We start from the raw sequence: 20,674 nt of genomic DNA, 5'->3' as shown, positions 1-20,674 counted from the left end.
GTGTCCTCAATGTGTTTTAATCGTACGACGGAAAATCATGAATCGAAGGAAGTTTACGGAAGGGAAGAGATAGCAGGTGCAAAGTGCCAAGTAGAAGTAAAAGAAAACGATGAAGAACGAAGATTTTCAAAGGCGGAGCTTTAATCCTTTGCGATTGGATGCTTTCTTCTACCTCTATTTCGATATCGTTCTCTTACACTACTTAGAATTATATCTCAGAATGCCAGCGATGGAAACAGACTTCTTCGACGTGTTCAAAATGTTATTTCAAATAAGAAACGTTCTATACACTTTTTGCATTGCGCGAGCATCTTACGAAGGATTTAAACTCCGATTTTGCGAGAATGGACGCGTTGTCTTTTGTACAAATTGGGCGAAAATGTTCCGGTTCTAGAATCGAACGATCGATGTATTTGTTCGATGTTAGAATCAAGCAATTAGGAAGGGAGAACAGGCACGGAAGTTGTATAAACAAAGTAAATGAGTTATATGACTGTTGCCGATGATTAAGAGATATTAGAGAAAGAGTGAAAAGGATAGGGAAGACGAGAATTAAGAGAAAAAGAGATGATTAATAATTACCACAACAATATAGGATCACTTTTCACATGTAAATTCGATGAAAATTATATTTTCTGCCGGGAGCACCGTATCGCAGACAATAGTTCGCTTCGACGGATTGAAGGAGGAGAAAGATGACGCGAGAGATCTCTTTCTTTTTAAGAAATTGTCCGGTGCTCCCGTCCTCAAAAATATAGTTTATTTTTTCAATACTCAAGATCGTGTACATAGTGCTAAAACGCGTTTACATTGCGTAAACGGCGCTGTAATAAAAGAAGAAACAAATACAACTGCGATAGCTGACGAATATCGAAGTTAATCGAATTAATGTGTGCGAGAGAGGAGAAAGGATGATGAGAGAGATGATTAGTCCTCGTTCTATTATATTTTACGATTATTTATTTGAATATAGGTGCAAGGGCTGCGTTTCTTTCTTTTTTTAAATTAACACTTTTTTTAACTTTTATGGTAGGTTTACATTTTTTTTTTCTTTAAATCCCTTCCCAAATTATTGAATCGTGTGATATTGTACGTATTAGCTTGTTTTTCTTAAATTCTTTTGCTATCAAGATCCTTTTTGGTTCAGCAAAAATGAAACGTTTTCATTTTTCTCAAAAGTGGACGATCTTGTCGAAAAACTGAAAACGTTGCGACGATCAAGTATTTCTCTATGATATATAGTACACGAGAGGGAGGGAGAGAGAGAGAGAACGAGCGAGAGAGAGAGAGAGAGAGAGAGAGAGAGAGAGAGAGAGAGAGAGAGAGAGAGAGAGTGAGAGAGATTGAAAGGAAGAAAGATACAAATTTATGAAGAAACCTGTGTATAAATGTAACTGTATTAGCGCGTGTATGTATATTTAAGCAACGACCTGTATAGAAAAAAAGAAGAGATATAAAACACGCCGAATCTTGGAGACACGTATGTAAGCCTTGATAATAAAGACCATGTCTTTTTTGGATAACGTTATCTACGTTTCTTCGACGCGCAAAATCTGACTGATATTCACTTTGTTTGCTGAAACGAACAAGAAAAAAAACAAAAGTCGTAAATATAAAATGAGGAAACGAATGATGGATGTTTATTTTATTTTTTTACTTATCCGTGTATTGACATGTGGTATAAAAAATTACTATATATAGAAGGTAACGGAACATGAACGAAAAAATGATACAAAAATTATTTTGCTACTTCTTTAGATCACAACAGACTAAAATCAACGATGCCAAACGGTCTGTCCTAGATTGCAACGATGTCAGACATATTTCTCTATTTCTTATTCTCCGCATTCTACCTTATTTTGTCGAACTTACTTAATTAACTTCGTAATGCTACCTACGATCCTATGATCAAAAGTTTCTAATCGAATATAAACCGAGAGCAAGACGGGGATGGTTCCGTTTCCGAGCTACCCTCACTTGTAAGCACACGTTAATGTTCTTGGTATCATAAGATCCCAGAAATCGTCATAGATAGGCGGACAATTGATCCTCGCGAAGTACTCCATGCAATAAAGGCTGACCATCGTGCCGCTGCCAGCGCTCAAGCTGAACCAGAGGACCACGTTTCCGGCCGATTTAAATATGAACACCATGCTGAGACCAATGACACCAAACAGGAACAGCATTATAGGATAGAAGAAGCGACCGGTGAAAATAAGGATGTACTCGTGGAAGATCGAGGAGATGGCGAAAACAGCGCAGACGGCCAGCGTCTTGTTCTGCGGCGTGATGATCTCGTACATGTCCTTGTAGATGTACGTGTACAGCCAGTCGTGGACAACGATGTTCCAGGTTCGATAGTACGAGCTGAAGCAGATCGAGTTCCACCAATCCTGCAATCCCATTAAATATCATGTAATCTCGTTTTGGGTGAAATTGTTATTATTGATCATCGTCTTATTTTAGCTTATCAGATCTCGCCTTAAAATTGATCTCGTTCGATAGACGCTCCGTAAAAGAGTTGTAACAACTATGTAAGCGTAGATGGATTAGAATGGACAATGATGAAATATTTCTGTGAAAACGATTCTGTGTAACTGTCTCGTAATGACTCACGACCAGTTACTACTATTAAGGAATTCCAGTCGTAGGATTCCGGGAAAGTTCGCTCCGGTAGTTTTGTGAATGGAATTTTGAAAGGATACGTGGATTTTTTGTTGGAATTGTGCTGTTTGGATTACTAGATGTACGTATCATCTGTTGGAATATTTTTCTACGTGTCGCGTTAAATATAGATAATGAAATTTTAGCTGTGAATAATAAGAGAAGCTGTTCGAAGAATCCTAACTAATTTTGGTAGTAATATAAAGTATCGGTATGAGGAATCTTACCTTGTAAAACATTTTGTCGGCAAATCGCAATAATTCAGCGAAAGCGTTCATCCAAGAGTGCAGAAGAAGATAAAAGCCGCATACGAACATGAGAATTCCAGGCAGCATCGAACTTAGAACATTTAATATAATCATTCCTAAATCGATTGGTTGTTTTCCAAAGTCTCGATAGTTTAGATACAACAATCTTTCGTATATAAGCGCCACGAAAAAGATGATCGTAAACACTTCGAGGAAGTTGACCAGAATAACTCTCCATCGAATCTTGTCCGACCTAAACAATTTATTTATTTAAGATAAAGTAAAATTATGGTGAAAATAGAGTAGCTGGGATCATGATACGACAATAATCGAATTAAATGCACGTTGGCTTACCTTGGATATTTGTCCTGATAAATCAAAGTTGGCGCGAACATGAAATAGAGGTACTTAGAAAAATCAGGTGGCTCTGGTCGTGACGTTTCTGAATGTGGTTTGTAGGACAAAAATCTTGGCGCCACGGTTCTCACGAAAGCATAAGTTTTCATCAGTAAACGGATCTAAAAATTGTATGAAATGTCAAAATATTTCCACAGATCAGCTAATTACGATCGTAGAATACGATGTTACAAATTGCGCACCTGTTCCATAAGAATGATCATGGTACAAGCTATCGGCAAGTCGTTGTCCAGTACAGCTTTTGTAGGCAACACGATTGTTAAAGTCTGATAGAGAATGAAACATGCCAGCCATGTGTAATTCCAAGCTTTCCTGCTAAACGCTGAAAAAAGTCGATTCCTCAGGATTATGAATCAAGGCACGCATATTTGCCATATAAGACGAAGAATCGCGTTGCTCTCTGCGTAGAGCTTGAAATGGAAGGTGAATCGAGATGTGCTTACAGTTTGGCGGAAATTCGAGGTGGTGAGTGGCCCAATAACAAAAAGCAGCGTAGACTCCCAGGGCTGAAATTTTCATAAGTGGCCAGACATAAAGGACTACCGAGAACTTGGCAAAACCAGCACGTACCGTATCGATTCCGAGATTGGGTCTGTAATAAATTATGCTCGTTTCAATCGAGGGTTAGCCTTTTGTAAATATTCTAACAAATTATTTCAACGTTCAAACCTGAAACGTTCTTATTTAGCGATATGCTATTTTTACCAATTATTATCATAAATAATCTGCTATTGTTAAAATTTTCATAAACATCTGCCAATCTAATCGCGAGATCTTTATTCAGATTTTTCAATAGATTAATGCAATTAGTGGGAGTACTCGTGTACTTACGAGCCCGTATGTCGAATATCATAGGCAGCGGTATGTATCAGCAAAATTATCAATGTTGATACAATGAGATTATAGATGGTTCGGATATGTTTGATTTCATATAGGTCTGTCAACAAAGAATTCCTCTGGAGAAATTGCTTGCCGGGCAAAGTGTCCTGCCTCGTTGGTTTTCTGCGGGGAAAAAAATGCCAATGATTAGTCAGTACCATTTCTCGTGTAAATATTGACGAGTTTAGTGTAATCTTGAGAAATTTTTTATTCGCAATTATTAATAATATCCTTCATAATTCCGACGAATTTTTGTTATTTTTCGCACGCTTTGTACGTTGTATAACAAAGCGAGTTAAAGTACGTTGGCTGAATAGGGGTCAAAGTAGTTAAAGTCGGATGATCTTCAAGTTATACACTTTTATTTCACAGCCAAACCTTCTCTCGTGAATTACTCACTCGACTATTGCCACTTAATTTCTTGAGAAACATGGCTCGGTTATCTTAGTACTAGGAATTATTTAAATAAACATTACTTCGAAACGCAATGTGCTCCGTTTTTGAGAAAAATTACTTTTCAGAGTGCACGATGCATGTGCGCGTACACTGATGATAAGAAGTTCAGAAACGGGAGGAAATCCCATGTGCCTGCGTGGGTACACCGACGTTGCACTGATTTATGGGCTCTTGGTTCTTATCATTGGTTCATGTAAACGCGTAGGACAATCAAAGCCCTTTTCTTTTCTCAAAAACGAAGGATAAAGTATATTTCGTATGTACAACATATGAAATGAACACAAGAGAGTAATTTAAACAGTAGACAATATGAAAAAGGAAGTATGTAACGTCATGATTTAAGAGTGATCGTATAGTTACGTTCTGTTTGAGTATTTTTCTGAATCGACGAGATCTCGTGTTCCATTCGAGACTATTCTGTCCACTTTTTGCACCACTTCCGCTAGCACATCGTTCATTCGGTTGTCGACGAGCTCCAAAACGTCTCGCGTAAGTTCCTGTTAGAATAAACGGTAACACTTTATTCGTATCTCGTACTTCGATTGATTCACACGGATGATTATAAATTATCTTGTCGTAACTTTATCGCAATTACATAATTGTAGTATACAACGTGTATACAAAGTCATTTTGTTACTATTAGCACTAATTCGTACCTTCATATGCTGCTGTAATTCGGTTTTAATAACATCGTGCACTTGACTTTTCTCTGATTTCGTAGGCTCCATATCTAAAATCAGATGAAATACTTAGTTTCAGTGTCTGTAAACGGTAAAGAATACACTCTGACCAAAGAAATATTGTCAGGTAGGAGATTTACTAGAGTAGGAGATTTACAAGAGATAGAAACTTGTTTGCCGTGCTAACTTTCAACCGCGATTACTCATCTTTTTAAGGGCAACGGTAACGTATCGATGTCGACGATAAATCATAGTTTAGCACTTACCGTGTTTGTTTAACGTCTCGACGGACTGGTTGCAATTCTCAGTCATCTCTTCGTTTAAATGAATTCCGTTGAATGTAAATTTAATCCTATGTCGATTGTAATACACGCGAAAAGAGAGGATTAAGCAGCCACGACTCGCGAACCACGACTGATCTATCGTGCGGATCGAGAAGAACACAAACAGCCGGCCAGTTCAAACGCTTATCGAGTTCCCCGGTTGATCGCGCGGCAGAAAAGTCGCGCGCGATTCTCTGGTTCGTTGTCGCGGACGAGTGCACGCGTACTGGGACTTGTTTTCACGCCCTCGTCTCTTCTGATTAAGTAATTGCGATAGTGGTTTGCGACAGCGTGGCCTCAAGTTTTGCCGAGGAGTAGTGCGAAGACGCGCGAATCGATGAAAAATAAAAAAATATATATATATACATATAGTCGTATCCGTCTAATCGTTGACGCACGAAATGATGCATATTATTCAGAGCGTTAACCAAACGTTTATTCGCAATTCATTAATTCCACAATTCATTGAACGTCGGTGCGATAAGAGCCATAGATTGAATGAAATCCTAATCATCTGTGTCTGTGAACCAGTTCCCATTTGAATTTCAACGCTGGCGTGGATAAGGATGGCTGGTGCTAATTGGTTGAGTAGTTGCGTGGGCCATCGGTGAGCCACGTTGGACTTTCCTTTCGAGTCATCGCGATTATTTGCCAAATTCTTCTCTCTATAGCCCTATTAGCAACGTGACTTATCGGTGATCCATGTAACATGAATGAAAATTCGATTATAGGAAGAACTTGTATATTGCTATTGCAACAGCGTGACACTTGAAAGAGCAAAGAGAAAGGAACCACGAACTCTGAGGCACATAAATTTGATTTTAGTTCGTGGAACTAAAAGGGAAAGGAGTTCAAATTATAGATTACGTAAATGTTATTTTAGTTCGAAGAAAACTAGGAAATAAGTGAACACCAATTACTAGGTACACTAATAACAACTAAAAGTTTGTTTCAGTAAAGTGATTTGAACGTTTCCAGCGAGTGTTTTATTAGAAAATAAGATTTATAGAAATTAGAAATTATTTGCGTTCCAGATGGTTCATAGAACGAAATTATATCAACATAATCTTCTGCCTTCCCTTTTTGTCGCGTCTTCGCACTGAGTAGAAGATAACGGACCAACAATTGGTATAATGGCCTCTAAATCTGACTACAGTACTGTAGTAAGACCTTGCGATGATCACAGGCTCGCTTTGGATATAAATATTTTAAGTACATTTGTATGCGACCTTTTCATGTTTTTGTTCTGTAGAGTTTGCTGTGTGTAAGAACAAACAGACAGTTAGCGTGTACGTATCGTCAATATTGGAATGTGCTAGAAGTTATCGTTTCGATTGCGCTCTTTTATCTTGCTTTACACTTTCTCATGCTGTTTCCCTATGACATCTTTCCTTGTAACTCGTGAATGTTGATATCATTAATTTTATATAGGATCGCATTCTTTCTGCTCATCAGTTGACAGAAAATTGATAGAAATGCTTTCGATGAAATTTGTTTCTGTTCTGTCACGGTGTTTGTGTCACGTTCTATGGGAATTTTTAAGCGAGCCATGAATTGCATTATTATTTCGCATTGAATAAGAGCAAATAAAAGTGGCTGATAGATAACAAAAGCGTCTGTATTCGCTGTATTCAAATCACTGTGCGGTCGTCACGATGGCAACGTTCTGCCATCTGTTGGAAAATAATGAAATTACATTTGTTCGAAGGATATAATTGGGACGCCATGTTGGAGAACTCAAATATTTGGAAATCGTCTCTCTAATAATGTACCAAAACACGTGTACACTGTTTAACGCTTCGAATTATTTGTTAATTTCTGTTTGTTTAAGTAGCAGAAATATTGTTTCGTTAATAGAAACAGCAAACGTCTTAATTTCCCTTATATTCACTTAGTAGATTATTATTTTATATAAATTCAGACATCATTTTTTATTTAATATGGAATGATGTGTGTTGATGTTGACACTAGAAATGCACACTTATGAATTGATAACAAAATTTGGAGCTATTTAAACTGGAGTTTGTTCTTTTTTGTAAGAGCGCGAAGAGTCAATATTCCTAAAATGCTGGAGACATCGATGCATGTAAAGTAAGTATGTCCTGCGTCCGAAAATGGAAGTTCGGTAAGGAGAGTTGATAGAGCAGTTGGAGTACTAATCTGCTACTATAAATTGGACACGTGTAGGGTATACTGTTTATTAAATTTGAAAAAATTCTCAAATTACGTATTCAGATGGAACGGATATCCGTGAATCTCTATAAGGTGTGGCGAGGTGTACGACCTTCTAGGTAAACGCCTTTCGGAAACAGCGAAGGTGTTTAGTTCAGGTCGAGTGCAATTTAACTGGACGCCTTCGTTGCACGCACAATTAATTACGTGGCCGTAACTGTTGGTGTAATATGCAAATTGATCGAGACTCCCTTCGAATCTATTTAAGTGTTACGGAAAATTCTTCGATCATGCCAGAAATTCTTCTTACTCGGTGCCTTTTTCGAGAAATTTCATTTTAGAATATTTCCATCCTCTATTTGAACGTAAATTGTAAATTCCCTTGGATCAATCGCGCGTGACATTAAACTACTTTTGCCTGCGCTAACGACTGCTGTATCAGAGGCCGATGAAAAAAACCTGATAACGATAGCATCTTGCGGCAATGATAATGCCTGACGCAGGCACAAGGCCGTTGATAGAACGGTCAGGGTAGCTATTGCAGTCTTTCTAGCCTTTTCGATTTCTATCGACGCATTTCTCTAACGTCACAATCGGAATTTCGCAAGAATGTTCTCATGAAAGGGACCTCGACACCGCAATCGTTTTTGAGCAATCTTAATCCTTCGTAAAAGAATCAACCGTACACTGCCGTTCGTGTAAGTACTTCAATCCAATGCTTTGCATTCTCGTTGCAATATAAGTAACTATTTCCAACTACAACGAACATTATTCAACAGGTTTGCAGATAAATCTACTTCCATTTTCGACTCAAACCTTTTGAAACGATTATGAAAATAATGTTTTACAAGATCATATAATAATCAACGAGGAACTATAACATACTTATGTGCTATGTAACATTCTATTTCTGAGAAGTCTCGTCACTGTTGCCTTTCATAGTTACTACAATTGAAACAATCACCGATAACATTAAAATCCTTCCTCCCTTATCTGATTCGATCGTTCAACCAGGGGAAAGACCGATGGACCCGGTATCTCTGCATCGCGATGTTTCGCAATCAGCCTGAATTCCGAGCAATAGATCGGCCATTGTTACACGTGTCCCCGCGGGCCGGTGACCAGGTTTGACATCAAAAATCGTCGAAGGAACAGTGGCTGTGCGTAGACAGAGGCGGTTTGCGAGGAGGATCGCGGAGAGGGGGTCCAAGAAAAATCGTGAGAGGAAGGAAAGAGCGAAAGAGAGCGAGAGAGACTTCGCTCTCTAACCAATCTCCCTGTGTCTGTGTGCGTACGTGTGTATCGTGAAAGTTATAGTGGTGAGCGGAAGAGCGAGGGGGGATCCTGAATCGCTTCTGGTACCTCTGGTAGATCGTGGCTAAGCCAGTCGTTCGCTCGCCGCTCACCTAACACGGCTTTCACCTGGCCGATTACGAGGATCCTTGGTCGTCGACCGCCTTCGAACGATTCTGCTCGGCGCAACAACATCGTTTTCTTTTCCGTGACCGTATGCACGCGCGCGTGTCCCTCCGGTACCGCGGCCGGTGATCGGTGGATCGAGCCCCGAAAACTCGGCATGTCCACCAGGTGAATCGTGTTTTCCTTCGTTCACGTAGTGTTTCCATGCGATCGAAAGTGGACGTGGGGACGGATAGTAGCCAGGAAGCGTCACGAGTGTCGTTGTCTTCTGGTCCCGTTGGACCAGCGCCTTCCAATTGGTCTCTGCTAACCGAACGGGGTTTCACTTTCGACCAGCAGGTACGTGATTATCTGTAATTGACTTTTCCGTCGGCGATCCGCGGAGAAAGTGTGGGATTGCCGCGTTTTCGAGACGGGTCGTGTTGCAATCGCGATCCACGTTGCCTGACGAAAATATGCACCCGTCCTCTCGTTTCGATGATCCGTGGGCTGGTGTTTGCCTTTGACCCGTGCGTATTCCCGTGGCGTGTACGCGACCAGTTTCTTTCATTCCGGGCACCGTTCCTCTGGCGTGACTGTTGACTTTCTATTGTACATCGAAGGCGCGGGGTTTCGTAATTTTCGTGAACGATTCGATCGCTTTCGAACCACTCGCCGCGCGATGACAGCTGTTTTACTTGGAACGCTGGGATTACTGAACCTCCCAGCAATGCGTCTCGCGGTTTATGGTCGTCGGTGGAAGGTGACGAGGTGCCTGCTCAATCGATGAATTATGAAAATAATTGTTGTACACTGTGTACACGTACTATCCATGCGGTTTACGAAATCGCGTCGACGCATGTGTGCTTTATTCGAAATCTTTCAGGAATCGTTACTTCACTGATACTATAATATTATTCCGCTTCATTAGCTTAATTAAAGATGAATGGTGTAACCATCCATCCACATAAAATAGAAAGAATCAATATCGTACGTCATTCTCGGTACCATAAAGCACAACGCACGACAGAAATTAGGTCTAATCTCGGTCGATTAATTAGACCAGCGCTTAATTAAGAGAAAAGAAAGAGTTTCTCATCTTTGATCGCGAAATAGCATAGGTGTCGCGTGTTCCACCCGACATTGTATTAAGAAACCCGACAAGCACTTTGATTGCTCACGAGACAAGCGAAATGTTATGAAAATTAAATTCCAAGTAAATATTATACAATTTTTCGGGTATCATTGAAATCTATCGAGGGAAGAGTAAGGACGGGGATGCTTGTCGGATCCTTCTGTTGCTTAATTACATCGACGAGTGATTTCCACGACAGTACTCGCGATCGAAGCTTCATTGATCACTTTGCAACACGACACGCGAATATCTAACGGTAATGCAAAATAGATACGAGGGCGTGAGTTGGAAATTAGATATTTATAGGACGGTCTGACGCGCGCTGCTCGTACTGTTTCTCTTTCTGTTCTCACTTTCGTCGGCTATCCTCCCAATTTTTTTTCCCTCGTTCCGAGAGACTAATTGGCCGAGGAACGTCGAGATGGTCGTTAGAAAGCGCGGTGTACTTCTTGCCCGACTCTTTTAATCGCGGCACATCGCGTGATCGATGTTACGTTTTCGATCGCAAGGTTGCATAATTAACGAGAAAGCGACCGCCCTCGTGTTTTGTTGATAAGGCATGGTTTTGTAATTCTTTTACTCTCCATTTCGCTAGCTCCGTTCACTGGTTTCGGTGGGACTGAATCGGAAGCAGCACAAGTCCGGCGTGACTCTCGTGGGGATTAGATTCGAGTAATTATTTAAACTGATTTATCTTGACGTGTTGATCTTTTAGGATGTTCCGTAGTGGACTGATTGATTTTACTAATCTTCCATAATCTGTTAGACTAGGTACAGTTGCAAGTGTTCCCATCAATCTCGTAGACAATAAGTAGTATAAATCAAGTATCAAGGGTCCAAGAGCACTGGCTACGTGCTTGTACAGTGGTCTGAAAAATTTTGTATACGATGTTTAAGTAAAACAAATACTTATCTATCGATGAAATACCTTTTCCTAAAATTAACTACGATTGATGAAAGTGACGAGTTTCTTGTATTATTATTAATCGAATGAAATTACTATAGAACTTAAATATAAATATATTTCAACCCTTAAATATTAGCTGCGTGAATGCAGACCTGTTGGTCCATATAATTATACGCACACATTTATACCGTATTATAGTGATTCTCAATGATTCTTATCACTATCACTGTTATTATCTGCATGGAGTTTTAATCAAACCGGATATATGCGATTCTAGAATCGCGAACATAGAGCGGATTAGAAATTATCTATGATCGATGACATGTTGATTGATAACACTGCTAATCATATAAAGAATTGCAACGCGCAATTAAACGTAACTTCCTTTGTTTTCAAATGAATTACAGTTAATAGTTTTAAAAAGTATTTACATATATCACGATATTCGAATAAAAAATAATATTTTTCTATTCATCGGGTTTTCTGAATACTTAAAAACAAACAATGAATTTTTACATGCACTTTTTAACATCATGATTCACTGGTATCACGTTATCGATGCTTCTTCGAAACGTCACTTTTAATACCTTTAGCGATTAATACGATAGTTGACACGGGCTTCTCATTTACCGAGTTACATTCTGTGCGATATGTTTTAGTTTAAAAAACAATTCGATCGACACTTACAGCTGTATAACGTGCAGCTTGCGTTTCATAAGTCCTCGAACACCTCACTCGCGATTGAAAAGTCACAGTCGAGATCGCGTACAGTTCGTTTCGTTGTATCGGTTCCAGTTTCGTGATGTTAGCAGGTGATAGCCTCTCGTCATTGAAAGTTCAGTGATTTCTGCGACATCAAGGTAACTACAACTCCCGAGTAAAAATTGTATCTAATTACATGGAATTACTTAAATGAAACGCGATATATATTCGCTGCATGTGTGTATCGAGAACACTTCCGAGGGTGTTCAGCGTTTACATCGTGGACAGATGAAACTTAACTTCTAAGGTTGTTTCCATTTAGACTCAAATATCGAGTGTCAGCAGAATATCATTCTTCTGTGATTTTTAACTTACAGTAACATTGCGATAGGTTAACAAGGGTAAAAGGTGTCTTTGAGAATTGGTCAAGAAACGTCCCCAAAATCTGAGTTAATTTCACGCGTATCCATCTCACCCCCCTACAATGTCCATCGTGAACGTAACATGTGTACTTGGTCAACCTTCATCCATGAATGTTACGTGTTCGTTTTGCATTCACCTGGAATCCTACGTAGACGAAAGATCCATGGGTAGATCGACAACGCATCAGCGTGGATCCCACACGCGTGACACTTTTTCCTCCGCTACCAGGTCTCGCGTGCCGCTACGAGAGCGATCGAAGATGACAACGTCAAATGAATCACTCGGGCCGCGTGGGAATCGCGCGTCGTCGAGGCACGCTAACCCATCGGGAAGCCTCGGTTGTTGGAGAGGAAACGGATTGCCGGATACGCGGGAAAACTGCTGAGGTCCGCGAAGAAATCGCGACGCCTAGAACCGGTTGATCGTTCTCACCGCTCTTTGTCGACGCGCTCTCCCTGTCGAATCGATTCGAAATATCCTCCGTGGCAAGGTCGTTCCTTTCTCCCTGGCCGCCCGTTCTTCTGCGAAACTGTCTCCCTTTTCTTCGTTCCGTGATTCACCCGCGCGCGATACCGTTCAAATTCCTCGCGGTTCGCGCGATCGATCGTTCGTCTTCGCTCGTTCGCGCAAGGGTGACAGTGTCGTGTTCGTCTCGCTCGTTCCATTACGATGTCAGTGTAAGTTTCTATAGTTCTGGTGCTCGATGATAAATGAATTTCAAAGCGATTCGTTGTTTCGTAGGCTAGTTGATCAGGAAGGGTGTACTTGATGAGATTGCTTAGCTTTTGGTGGTCGTTTCGGGTAGACGAAGAGAATCGTGCTCGTTTTCCATATGTTCAACCATATGTTGTTATCCGAGCACTAGTTTTTCTGCGATTTTTCTGGTCCTTTTTTTCAACATACCAGAACTTCGCTTTTCCAACAAGATATTATGAAAATCAATATTACTCGTTAATTAAACGAAAGCAACGCCATTGCGATCGGCCCATCCGTATTATCTCTAATCGCACGAGCGATTAAAAAACGGGATCGAAACGGGTTTTACGAGAGCTATAAAATTCGCGTCGAAAATAATTACTCGGTCAATGAAAACCGCTAAAGCCGCGCTCGTTTATTTCGACACGCTTATAAAACGGCATTGTACGCGTTCGTTTCAATACGGTGGGTGTAGCGCGACATTTAAATCATTGTAATCGGTGTCACAGCCACAAGGAAACGGTACCGTTATCTTCTTCTACCGAATAATAATGTAGCAGCTCGTGGTTGCGTGTACAATGATCGATAAAAAATTACACGTTTGACGATGAAGATTACTGGAAATATTTCCCGACCAACCCCTTCTGCATCGTGATCGCGAGCTTTCGATTTTGCTCGCCATTGAGAATAATGCTCGAAATTACTGAAATCGATGACGGCGAGCGGGTAAGTCTCTAAGAATAACAGCACTCGAGGGGGTAATTGAATTTTCGTCTAGCAGTGATTACGTGGAATCGAGCACGTGAGCGAAATCGGTGAATTCCATGCTCGAAGGAACCGAGTTGAGTATGTTAGAGAAATGGTATTTCTTAGATTACGGTACCGACGTCGAAATTGGACGACGAGGAAAACTGGGACGTTTATCAGTGTCGAGAAGAGTTTGGCCACCGAGGGAATCAGAAAGTAAAACAGTTAGCCAGCGGACGTTTTTGGAGAAATCGCTGAAAACTGTTACGCTCGACTCTTGCTTTGTATGCGATGCTACGTCCACCATCCCATCGACTTTTATCGAAATCATATTCCAATAGCCATTCCCGCTGGTATCACGCGCGCATCTACCAGATTCACCCTACCCAACGCGTTCGCTTCCATCGCGATACCTCGAATGCCCAGCCCTCGCGCGTTGGACGACCGAAAAAGGAAAGACTATGATCGAATAGTAGGCATTCGAGGAACGTTCGAAAGTTAGCTCGTCTAAAAATATTCCCTTGGCGAATTCCTCGTTAACTATAGAGACAAGTGGACGCGAAACGAGTTAGGCTAGCTGGACCTCGGCGAGGGTTTAAAGGGAGAGATGGGAGGGGGATGAAGGGTGAACAATTCCATGGACAATGACTCATAGGACAACGGCCTTAAGACGACGAAAAGTGGTAGCCTAGGGAGTAGAGACACGGCGCTGTTACGTGGGATCGTGCACATGCTCGCGGTGCCCGTACGATCTATGCTGGTGACGTTTATGCATACGAGCGTAACTTATGATCGATATAAAATACAAGAAGAATAGGCCGTACGAAGGTTGATAAGCTCCGCGCGAGCATTTCCTTGTACTTTCGCGCATCTCCCATAGGCCTCGGAGCAGTGCTTTCCGTGGCTTCAAACACGATCGCCTGGCTATCCGCGGATCGGATCGAGGAGGTATTTCGCTAGCATATGGAGACTGTTAGCTCCGATCGGGTGCTTTGTTACTTGTATCTTTGTCCATTTGCTTGTTTCACGCTTTTGATTGTTCCATTTACTTTCGCGCCTTTACCACCTCGGCTCATACTAACGCGTACGTTTTTGATTTTACGCTCGACGTTCTATTTTAACTCATTAATTTTAAAACCCGTGTCCTTTAAATTGATCGCCAGATCGAAATAGGTAGCAGCAATCAATTTCGAGCACCCTTTCCCCGATTAACAAAGCGACGCTTCCAGCGATAAAAGGTTAATTGGTACGAGGATCTGGCTCGATTGAATAGTCCGGAGTTCTAGAGCACTAATGGTTACAAATCGAATTGAATGAAGTTCAATTCACAAACGCATCGCACACTTGCGAAACTTAATCGGATATATTATCTAATCGTAATTGGTCCTTAATTCCGACGCGTACAGGTTGCAACCTCTTCGAATTGTAATTAGAAATTTATACGAAACCGCGTGCTAATGAAATTTTCATGAAGTTGCACAGTTATTAATATACTTTCGCTAAGCAGTGCCGGCGCACGGGATGAATGTAATAGCAACTGTACATATCTGCCGGTTATGGTAAATGTGCGGATTCGCTAATAATAAGCGTGCGCATTCGCTGCGATTCACGCTTGAGCTTCTACGGAGAGTGCGGATACAACTTGTGGAGAGGCAAAAGTTTCTCTGTACACTTTCAACGAGCCTGCCATCCAACAAGTTAATATCCGAATTACCAAAGATTTACATATTAAACACTGTTCGACTTCTTGAAATACCATCGTCGCGGATGTCCGAAGCTTTCGCAAGCGGATGGAGAGCCGGCGAAAACCGTTCCTCGGAAGAAAAAAGAAACTGCGAGCGTGCGTGTGCATGTTTTCCATTCTCTACGGAGAAGTGAACGCGAAACGGTCGAGGCGCGGTACGATCGCTCGACTTTACTCAACGTAGATCGTGGAAAACGCGAGGAACGGACCAGGGTGAGGTAGAAAGAGCGTAGTCGCGAGAGGATGATGGTGAGCGGCGTCGAGGGGTTCGAGACACCGAGGTACGAACGAATCCGTGACGTGCCTCGAGGGCAGCAACCGACACGGCGAGTTGCAGTGGACGTCCTTGCTATGTTATCTTTCACGGCTCGTTCCCTTTCACTTTCAGTGTCCAGGAACCAGAAAGCCCAGACCTCCACGAACAAAGGTACGCCTCCGCCTTGGCGCGGCCCGTGCGAGAGATTGAAACGGCACGAACGACCGCGGGGAGCAGCCCGCCTCCTCCTCCTCATTTCCATCTACTCTGCCCTATTTCGCCTTTTAATAACCGGCCTTCCCCTGGCCAGCCGATAACTGAATCTCGTCGAACGTACTCGTCGAAGGTACACTTGTTAAACGACGTGTGACATACCGCTCGATTTTACGGACGCCTGCTTCCGTATAGCGACCGTGTTAGCATATTCCGCGATTCCTCCGCGACGACGAACTTCTGGAAGAAGGCGGAGGATCGTTCTCGCGCGACACGATGTATCGAACGCGAATCTGATTTGCATATGGATTTATTTTATTAAGTCTGGCTTCTTGGAGGAATTTGGAATTTTTAATATACCCGGATTCGATTCGGACTATGATCGTCGCTGGAGATGACCTTTACGAAATGTTTTCGATTCTCAGCATGAAAACTACTTAATTATGGATACAAAACATCAACAGGCTACACGAACGATACATTCCGTCGAAGTAATAAAGCGGATAGTTACAGAAATCTAGCAGGTTCTCGTTCCAGTTCCGATGAATCGCTAATTAGCTTAACGAGGAGGTCCTTTCGCAAACGGGCTCGTGCAAGCACAGGCAGGCGTCGATCCAGATCGATGTTTTCCATGGAAAACGCGGCTCTGGCTGCGTTCGTACACGGTAGTCCGTGGAATAAGGCGGGAAACAGAAAGTCGGGTACCAACTGATCCGTTACGTAGCGTTTACTCCGTCGTCCACTTTTACTTTGGTAATATTCCTTGTTTCCACGCTGATTTCTGGCGTCGATGGATCACTGAACGCTACGATAATTCGTTCGTTTCACCCAGAATTCCTAGTACTTTTCTTCGATCGTTACACGGTGCTACTGGCACCCGTGGTTTCTTTTCATTGACCAACTTTCTTCTTTAATACACGCGCTCTATATACGTACGTGCATGCCCACTTTCTTCCATCGTATATTTTCCATTTGTATTTAATAGACGCGTTATCTTAATTTGCTTTCCGTTTATTTGTCATTTTTTTTTAAAGAAACGTACATTCGGTCGAGTACTTCCGCGATAATACCACCCTTTGCTCGCAATGAGTTTCGTAGTTGGCCATTTCGCTTTTGTATCGCGAATAACGAGGCCAAACAATAAGTTGAGAAACCTGCGAAATACGTGAAAAATGTCTGGCGTGTTTAGACTCGAGACACATCAAACGATACGGTTGAAAATGTGGAGCATAAAAGTTTATGCAGGTGTTTCGAGGTACACGGTTAACATTTACACTGTAATAGTAATTTACCAGCATAGTAGAAACTGTTAGTTTAACCTTTCCAACGGATAGAAAGCAATTTTTGAAGTACTCGCGCACAGTTCGCCTGTCCTGGACCGTTTGTTATTATTCCAAACAATTCAGCTTTACGTTTCGTGTATTATATTCACGTCGACGAAACTGTCCACGATACTAAAACAGTGTTAGAGAGAGAGTTCAAAACTTCGTACTGTTAGCCAAATAATATTTATAATTTACGTTTCCGTTTCCAGAAAACGATAAATTACTTCAAATAGCACGCATGAACGCATCTAAATGTGTGCTCGTTGCTTAGAATTTGGTAACACCGATGTAAAACGCATGATTTATCTTGAACGAAATCTTAATGAGTATACGTTGAAGCGATAAGAATTAATTTATCAGTCGATAGCTGGCTTTTGACGCAAACGGATCGAGATGATCCAGCCTGCGGTTCGCGAAAGTTACACAATCGCGTTCGGCTACAGATGGGCCGAAATGAAAGGTGCGAATCTAGAAGCCAAAGTGAGACAAAACTCGCGTTCGAAACTTCTGCATTCCGTTCTCTGTCCGATTAAATAACTTTGAAAGTCTATTGTACACTCGTGCACTAATAATTTGTGTTCGCGTGGGCGCGTATGGGTTACAGGTTCTTGCTGTTGGTCCACGTGTACGCGAAAGCTGTTCAAAATCGTTTTCTTCTTGCCCTCTCCCGTCGAATGTGAACAAATTGCGACATTACGTTTGTCGATCGATATCAGCGGCTGATCACGGGACAATTTTTCATTTACAGAATGTCAAAGAGCCAGTCGCAAAATGGATTGATACCGGGCGGCGGAACGGTGGCTGACGGTGACGATTTTTCGGATGGCGAGAGCACACCGATGACTCAGGATTATGCCGACAGGTACGCTGCGTTTCCATGCCTCGCATATCGGGACCATTCGTTCGTTCAATCGTGGTCTCTGGTTGTTTTTCAGTCAAAGAACCGTCGTGGAAACGAAAGGATGGGACGTGTTCCGGAATCCACCGCCCAAAATCGACTCTGGTTCGATGGCGAACCAGAGATGCCTCGAGGTGACGGTACAAGTGACGAAAGTGATCGTCTACCTGTTAGTGTTCATAATTGTGCTAGGAAGCGGGGTGGTCGCCAAAGGGACGATTCTATTCATGACATCGCAACTGAGAGCCAATCGGACGATACCTTATTGCAATAAACAGTTGGGTGAGCGATACCTCTGTCTCTCATTTGTAACATTTACTTTTGTTTGTCGCATCGATTGTACATGCCCCTACTCGTTGAGATTTGCGTTGAAATCGCGTTCAAATTTACGTGTTCGAAATTTGATTTCAGGTATAATCGATACGACCCACATAATAACCCAGCTCCGCGGCGATAGCGACTCATTATTTCCGATCCTCGTTACGCGATTTCCCTGTTCGCATTCTATAAGCTAATGGACGTCTGCTACTTCGTTTGCATATTTTGCAATTCGATTAATACGCGAGATCGCGAAAGGTATCGCGCGCAACAAAAAACTGGCCATGTCCGCCTGTTTCGGCATTTTTTTTCTTTAGAAAGCACTCAAAACAGGCTGCGAAACTGTTTTTTACACGGTCGAATTTACATTTAACTGTCCGTTCGGATCAGGACGCGTGGCATGCGATACGCGAAACAGCCGGTTGGACAGAATTTCGCTGGTTTCGAGTCGCCGAGACGTCTATGGAGACCGAGGTAGAGTAAAGCGGAAAGTGGATCGCATTCGTAACACAGTTACAACGGCGTTTTTCTACCGCTCCTGTATCTATGATATAGGTAAAGGAGAGAAAGTGCATACGTGAAACCAGGTTGAAACGGCGCCGATACGCGTCGCGTACGTCAGGCCCAGGTTGTAGAAAATCGTCCGATCGGAGATAACGAGAGTAATTAAGAAACTTTGTCGCTGGCTCCGATCGGGACGGGCCGTTTCTGCGTCGGTACCATTGGTTCCAGGATGGCCACATCGAGAAATGCGGTCCTTCAGCAAATCCGCGGAATTCTTTCGATGCAAATGTCAGTTTGGCACGAGTAATTTCCTTATTCGCGACATGTGAAAGTTCGAAGGCAGAGATTATTTGCGTCACGGAACGGCGGTCCCAGGAACTCCGCTCTTAAATGTTAAAAGTGAAATAACGGTTTTAGAGTCGAATAATTTGAGAATGCTAAAGTTCAACGGTGACGCAGAGTTTCGTACGTTTTCGAGGAGTAATAGGCTAGATAAAGGTGGGCCGATTAATGTGTCACGAGTTCGAAAGTTCAGGTCCGAGCAATTCTCAATTTGATGGATCGCGGATACCTTCTTCTGTACACGTTGAAAGTTTCTGATCGTTTTCGTAAGGTCGATAGTCGAACGATCGACCCATCATTGATTCTTATTACAGGACGGGACAAGCAATTCGAGGTGACGTTACCGGAGGAGGAAAGGATAGCCTGGATTTGGTGCATAATAATCGCGTTCGCGGTGCCTGAATTCGGCACTTTGATTCGCAGCATCCGAATATGCATCTTCAAATCGTGGAAGAAACCGCCAGCCTCTCACTTCCTTCTGGTCTTCATCATGGAGAGCTTCCACGTGATCGGTCTGGCTTTAATGTTTATGGCAGTGCTCCCCGATTTGGACGTGGTCAAAGGCGCGATGCTGACGAACTGTGTTTGCTTCGTGCCCGGGCTGTTAGGTAAGGGGTTCACGATTCTTCTTTAGCAATTGTTTTCAGCTTCAATTTGTAATAAGTTACCGCTATACTTGTAGAGCGGGACGCTTGTTACGTAACTGGTAGAACGAACTCGATTCGAATCAAACGTGTCTCCATTCATATCGAACTTAAACTAATTAATTATGCACTCGTAATAGAAAAGCCTTAAAGTGTAATGTTGTATCTCAATATCGCAATCGAGTGACTCTTCCGTTTGTCGAGCATTAGTTTCATGTACGTAATGGTAACTCGGACAGAACTAAAATAAAGATTTGTTTTGGCTCTTTTAAGGGCTACTGTCACGGAATAAGAACAAAGACGAATCGAGATTTGTCTTGGTGCTGATCGATATTGCCGCGCTGGCCGCCCAAGGAACAAGTTTCTTCCTTTGGCCATTGTTGAACAGTTCCCAGAGTTCGGTGTGGCTGATACCGGCATCCTTGTTCCTGGTTTCGTGTGGCTGGTGGGAAAATTATGTTTCGATGCAGAGCCCGATCGGTAAGTATCACGGTATCATTGAGGGGCCGTTAAGGAATGGCTGTCGAGCATGAAAGCGGTAGAAACTATTTGCGACGACAGGGGAATCGGCTGAAAAAGTTAT

The 20,674-nt window shown here is 42.2% G+C and overlaps 2 protein-coding genes across 7 annotated transcripts in view; one reads left to right on the top strand and one right to left on the bottom strand.

The window, feature by feature from the left end:
- Positions 1 to 1,909: 1,909 nt before the first annotated feature.
- On the bottom strand, positions 1,910 to 10,707 carry LOC143430338 (sterol O-acyltransferase 1). 2 transcript variants are annotated; one of them, XM_076906554.1, is made up of 9 exons: positions 10,704 to 10,707; positions 5,321 to 5,362; positions 5,025 to 5,161; positions 4,161 to 4,331; positions 3,773 to 3,921; positions 3,512 to 3,651; positions 3,267 to 3,430; positions 2,892 to 3,165; positions 1,910 to 2,393 (listed from the first exon to the last, which is right to left on the bottom strand). In XM_076906554.1, exons 2-9 carry the CDS (start codon positions 5,324 to 5,326, stop codon positions 1,974 to 1,976), a joined length of 1,461 nt encoding a protein of 486 aa, XP_076762669.1. In that variant the 5' UTR covers positions 5,327 to 5,362; positions 10,704 to 10,707; the 3' UTR covers positions 1,910 to 1,973. The 2 variants fall into 2 exon arrangements, with proteins under 2 accessions (XP_076762669.1, XP_076762668.1); XM_076906553.1 differs by lacking the exon at positions 10,704 to 10,707 and adding an exon at positions 5,611 to 5,694 and having other exon boundaries at positions 5,321 to 5,394.
- Positions 9,518 to 20,674, top strand: part of Kkv (hyaluronan synthase-like protein kkv) — an 81,844-nt gene continuing 70,687 nt past the window's right edge. The window contains exons 1-5 of one of the 5 annotated variants that reach the window (XM_076906513.1): positions 9,518 to 9,597; positions 18,134 to 18,247; positions 18,321 to 18,565; positions 19,762 to 20,055; positions 20,365 to 20,571. In XM_076906513.1, the coding sequence (XP_076762628.1) occupies positions 18,135 to 18,247; positions 18,321 to 18,565; positions 19,762 to 20,055; positions 20,365 to 20,571 (859 nt within the window). In that variant the 5' untranslated portion in view covers positions 9,518 to 9,597; position 18,134. Of the gene's footprint in view, positions 9,598 to 11,989; positions 12,140 to 17,767; positions 17,846 to 18,133; positions 18,248 to 18,320; positions 18,566 to 19,761; positions 20,056 to 20,364; positions 20,572 to 20,674 lie in introns of those variants that run through there. The other 4 variants (XM_076906512.1, XM_076906515.1, XM_076906511.1 and 1 more) reach the window with 4 other exon arrangements.

This window comes from Xylocopa sonorina, chromosome 13 (genome assembly GCF_050948175.1).
Source record: "Xylocopa sonorina isolate GNS202 chromosome 13, iyXylSono1_principal, whole genome shotgun sequence".
Lineage (NCBI taxonomy): Eukaryota > Metazoa > Arthropoda > Insecta > Hymenoptera > Apidae > Xylocopa > Xylocopa sonorina.
This window is presented reverse-complemented; position numbering and strand designations above follow the sequence as displayed.

Coding starts and splice junctions, on each gene's coding strand:
- LOC143430338 (XM_076906553.1), bottom strand. CDS start 5,656: ATGACTGAGAATTGCAACCAGTCCGTCGAGACGTTAAACAAACACG. Junction 3,166..3,266: donor TATCAGGACAAATATCCAAG/GTAAGCCAACGT, acceptor TAAATTGTTTAG/GTCGGACAAGATTCGATGGA. Junction 2,394..2,891: donor CCGACAAAATGTTTTACAAG/GTAAGATTCCTC, acceptor ATGGGATTGCAG/GATTGGTGGAACTCGATCTG.